The sequence below is a fragment of the Oncorhynchus masou genome, chromosome 14 (assembly GCF_036934945.1).
Source record: "Oncorhynchus masou masou isolate Uvic2021 chromosome 14, UVic_Omas_1.1, whole genome shotgun sequence".
In the NCBI taxonomy this organism is placed as follows: Eukaryota; Metazoa; Chordata; class Actinopteri; order Salmoniformes; family Salmonidae; genus Oncorhynchus; species Oncorhynchus masou.
In genome coordinates, this window is record NC_088225.1 from 18,328,030 (window position 1) to 18,333,029 (window position 5,000).

The 5,000-nt window shown below is 45.0% G+C and overlaps 1 protein-coding gene across 1 annotated transcript in view; it reads right to left on the minus strand.

Moving 5' to 3' along the window:
- Window positions 1-47: 47 nt before the first annotated feature.
- The window catches only part of LOC135554450 (mitogen-activated protein kinase kinase kinase 3-like), a 13,875-nt gene continuing 8,922 nt past the window's right edge, over window positions 48-5,000 (minus strand). The window contains exons 8-13 of the mRNA XM_064986768.1: window positions 4,991-5,000; window positions 4,764-4,837; window positions 2,325-2,398; window positions 1,482-1,577; window positions 1,155-1,316; window positions 48-935 (exon numbers count right to left, since the gene is read on the minus strand). The exon at window positions 4,991-5,000 is cut by the window's right edge and continues 121 nt beyond it. Coding sequence (XP_064842840.1) covers window positions 673-935; window positions 1,155-1,316; window positions 1,482-1,577; window positions 2,325-2,398; window positions 4,764-4,837; window positions 4,991-5,000 — 679 coding nt within the window. The 3' untranslated portion in view covers window positions 48-672. The remainder of the gene's footprint in view (window positions 936-1,154; window positions 1,317-1,481; window positions 1,578-2,324; window positions 2,399-4,763; window positions 4,838-4,990) is intronic.

The window sequence follows — 5,000 nt, forward strand, 5'->3', positions numbered from 1 at the left end:
AGAGAGAATGGGAGAGAGAATGGGAGAGAGAGAGAGAATGGGAGAGAGAGAGAGAGACAGAGAGAGAGAGAATGGAAGAGAGAGAGAATGGGAGCAAGATAATGGGAGCAAGAGGGAGAGTGCAAGAGAGAAGAGGAGAGTTTAAGGGGTGATTGGAGGCCAAGGCAAAGCTGGCTCTGCCACTCTCCCCCTCCTCACCCCCCTGCAAATACTCCACTCAGATACAGGAAGTGACAGTGCATGTTTTCTCTGTGGCAGACAGGAAAAGACATTAAAGAGGGGGGAGAGCGAAAGGAAAGAAAGTCCCTTGAATCTCCTCAAAGTTCATTGCTCTCAGAGACAGAGATGAGCACTCAGTCAGGATTTGACTGCGTTAGTGATTCAGAGCATAAGTTTATCTGATTCCTGACCACAGATCGTTGAATAGCGCCTTTTGTGTTTAAGACAGTTGACCAACAATTATCTAGTAAAACTCAGTCAGGTTAAACACAGCACCATACTGCATTCCTCCACAATCGCCTCTTAAGAGTAAAGTAGCTTGCTGAACACATTACCTCATTCTTGGCATTGCTCCAGGCTAAAGGTGCTCCAGGCTAAGCCTCTGCACCAATCTTTAACAATACACGGGAACTCGAGTCATACAGAGTTCTCCTTCAGGCTGGGGAGTCTGAGTCATCTTGGCATAAATACATTACAGTAGCCTGGTTGTGAACAGTAGACTTTGATATAAAAGCAGAAAACAGTCTGTGTCGTAGCATACTGTTCCGGCACCCCCTGCTGTCTCACCTTGCTGGTGTCAGGACTGTCCGGGTCAAACACCACCTGCTTGGCGGCCAGCTCCCGTCCCGTGTCCACATCGTAACACAGGTAAACCCTCCCAAACGCCCCCTGGCCCAGCAGCTTGCCCCGCCTCCACGTCATTGGAGCACTGGGGGCTGTGGAGCGAGGGGCATACACCATACATATCATCCTCTCCATATAGTAAACATGACACCATACTCTCAAAACACACTGCATTCATCATACAAACTAACTCCCTTATTTAAAATGTGTAGGATACAAAAATAGATTTATTAGTATTAAATCTCTAATAACTATAAAATATATGTGTAATATATGTACATATAAGATGAAGAGGCAGGGTCGGGACTCACACTTGTGTGCGACAGGGCGCTCCTGTGGGCGGAGCCTGCCCTGCTTGTCCACTAGCTGCCAGCTGCCCAGACTCTCCTCACTGCCGTTGAGGGAGCGCCGTGAGGGCACCAGGGTGAACAGGTTACCCTGGGGGCGACGGATCCGCGGGAACGTTCTCCGACCTGGGGGGATGAGAGGAGAGTTGAGGGTGAAGGAGTGATGAGAGAAGAACCAAGAGACCAAGAGAAGGAGGAGATGGTTCAAGAGAGGGGTCAGGGAAAAGGTCGAATACAAAGTAATATGGCACAAAGTGGTTTGGTGAGAGGAACAGTGAACAGTGCCCCTACCTTCACTATGGTCCTTGTGATGCAGGGAGACATGGTACCTGCGGGGGTATGTCCCTCCCTTCCCCACCACCTTATCATACACATGGTTCTCCCGGTCTGAGAGGGAGGAAGGAGTAAAGAGAGCGAGCGAGAGGTTGAAGGTTAGACTACAACAGGATTCAGACTCAGCTCAGTCATACAGCGTGAGGCTCTGCTGCTAAGAGCTGCCTTGTTGCTCTGTGAATTAATGAATATGTGGATGACTGTATTTTACTGTAATTACATGGGATTGGTGCAAGCAGGTTGGCTGCTAAGTGTTTACACATTACAGCACATTAATTCATATTTGGTGCTTTATATTACTTGCACTTCTAGAGGCCCTAACAAAGGCTTCCAAACTGGCCGCGACTTCAGGTCAAAACAGACCAAAAGGACATGCAAAATGCTCAACCATTTGCTGCCACTCCAATCTGCCCTAATACATTTTTTATTGATGGGCCACTTTAACCACATAAGAGTAAAATTGGTCCAGCATTCTCACTCACGGGTGCAACAAATATAGCCTCTTACAAGGCATGCCTCAAAATATAGTAATAAGCCCGAGACAACAATACTATGCACCCACGAGTGGTCATAAGGTTTTTGGCGCTCTAAAGATACAGTACGGTACTGTATTTGTGAGGTGGAATTACAGTACCATTCAAAATACAGCAATTTCCCCATAATTTACAGTATGCTACAGTAAAACTTCCAATGTTTTTTACTGTTGATAATACCTCAAATTACTGTATAAATGACAGTTTTCCGTGACAGTGAGCATCTATATCTTATGTAGTGATATCAGGATTCCTCCTGGGCACCCACCAGAGACGTTCTCCTGCTGCCGGTTATCAGGGTAGCTCTTGGCTCGGTGCATGCGTGACTTCCTCAGGGAGGGGCTGGGAGGAAGGACAAATAAAGAGAGAGTGAGAGTTGATGGTCACTTCCTCAAAATACATACACTGCCTTTATAACCAAAGTCAAGTATTGTGTACAAGTATTGTGTACGTGTGAGGTAGAATCAGGGGTAAAAGTAGATTTCTTACCGGTATCGCGCATACACTTTTTTTAATAGGTGTAATTATATAATTACATATAGAATCCGTATTAATTTCAAATATGATCTCTGTGGGCCTAGTAAAGATTTGACATATCACTTTTAACATGTTATACCTGTTTTTTTATTTAGAATTATCCCCAATTGGTAGTTACAGTCTTGTCCCATCGCTGCAACTCCCCTACGAACTCGGAAAAGGCAAAGGTCGAAACAAGACCCTGCCAAACCACACTGCATCTTGACACAGTGCTCGCTTAACCCGGAAGAGGAAACACTGTCCAGCTGGCAATCAAAGTCAGCTTTCAGGTGCCCCAAGTCAGCTTGAAGGCAATCACCCGCCACAAGGAGTTACTAGAATGCCAAACCCTCCGCTAACCCAGACGAGAAGGGGATTTTTGTGCGCCACCTCATGGGTCTCCCAGTCACTGCAGGCTGTGACACAGTCTGGGATGGAACCCGGGACTGTAGTGACACCTCAAGCTCTGCGATGCAGTGCCTTAGACCACTGCACCACTCGGGAGGTCCATCTTCAATAACATAGGCAGCACCTGGGTTTCAAGTTTGGGGAAGCTAATTTACACCATAAAAATGTACCTTCATAATAAAGCATTCCATCCTCACATTTGCAGACTTATTAAAGATGGGCTACTATTCCTAATGTGGTGATTAGATTGGATACTCATAATTTAAGCTAATAATATAAAAATAAATGTTCATAAAAAATACTTGAATGCAGTGCGTAATGGATAGAGTAAGCCTAGACTCAGGTTATATCAGATACACTTCTCCTCCTTTCCAAGCACAGGAAAATGTTGGCCTTTCATGCAATTCTACTACACTTTTTATGACTGGTGACATTAGCAGAATACATTTTTTATACAACAAAAATGACAGGGGAGCCTATTCTGCTGAACTGACAACCTGATCCATTAAAACAACGCTGTCTGATCCATATAATGGGCCTACGAAAAGGGGAAACATAAAATACAATATAGTACATCTAACCTGGAGGAGGAAATTGTTGGCACTGACTCAATGATAAAGTGAATATGCAGACTGACCAGGGATATGGACGATGTTCTCCACTGGTGCCAATAAGAGCGGTAGGTAGCCTAGTGGTTACAGTGTTGGGCCAGTAACTGAAAGATTGGTGGATCGAATCCCCGAGCTGGCAAAGTAATAATCTGTTGTTCAGCCCCTGAACAAGGCAGTTAACCCACTGTCCCTAGGCTGTATTTGTAAATAAGAATTGGTTCTTAACTGACCTGCCTAGTTAAAAAAAGATGTTTGCTCAATCTCTTCACAGATATAGTCATTTCTTTTTCAACAATTACATTTTTTTAGATCGTCGGCCTGGGTCTCTGCTTTTCACTGACAGTTGCAACTCAAATGTGGCATTTGCCACATGCTGCCCAAATTGCGGGCCCTTCCAACTGTAGGCTATACAAAACAAGAAGAAGCTAATGATTCTCTGTGGCCAAATCATGCTTTCTGGTGTAGTAGCCTATTTTTATGATTTTATTTCTTTCTGTATAGACAGGAGCTATATAATTTTGGCAATTTTATTCAATTTACTTCAGTGAAAGCTTCCCCGAGCCTTATGGACACACCACCTATGCCTTTTAATGTGGTATAAACACAACCAGTCATGTTTTCATCTGATGGTCAAACAAATAATCACTTCAAAAAAGCGGTCCTGTAGACTAACAGTACACGTTCGTCCACTCACAAAATAATTCCAGCATCCAAATCCCAACAGTGCACTGATGAATGGAAAGAGACATCGGTTACACAACACCCACATGTATTCTAATGACATTGTCATTAGGCCTAAACTTGTAGCCTGAATTGATGCACCCACTGTTGGTCGCGCGCCTCGGTCTTGGCCACTCAACTCCACCTTGTCCACCGTGTTTCGTTCTCATCTCCAAGGCATGTAAGTGTTCTCTTCGAACTACAACACAATTTGGGGCGTATACCACCCGGTTTAAAGTCAATTCACTCATTTTTCATGTAGCTGACATTAGGTAATGTTAAATAATGCAATAATAGCCTATAGTTTTCTTGCCATTTTGTGTTAATAGTGATAGGATCATGTTTTACCAGCACGGAGTACCCCCACCATTTATTTTGCCGGGACGCCGTGCCAGACCGTACTGGCTTACTTTCGCCCCGGGGTAGAATGTGGGGTAGAGTCCTGCACTCACCTGTCTGAGCTACTGTCCAGCGACTGGCAGCTTCCTGAGACAGAGTTCTCTGCACTGCTCCAGGGGTCCAGCACCTAGGGAGAGGAGACACAGTATTAGCCCTACAGAGTGTGTGTGTGTGTGTGTGTGTGTGTGTGTGTGTGTGTGTGTGTGTGTGTGTGTGTGTGTGTGTGTGTGTGTGTGTGTGTGTGTTCGTGCACTTGTTTGTGTACAGTGCAATGACTCACACACTGGTCG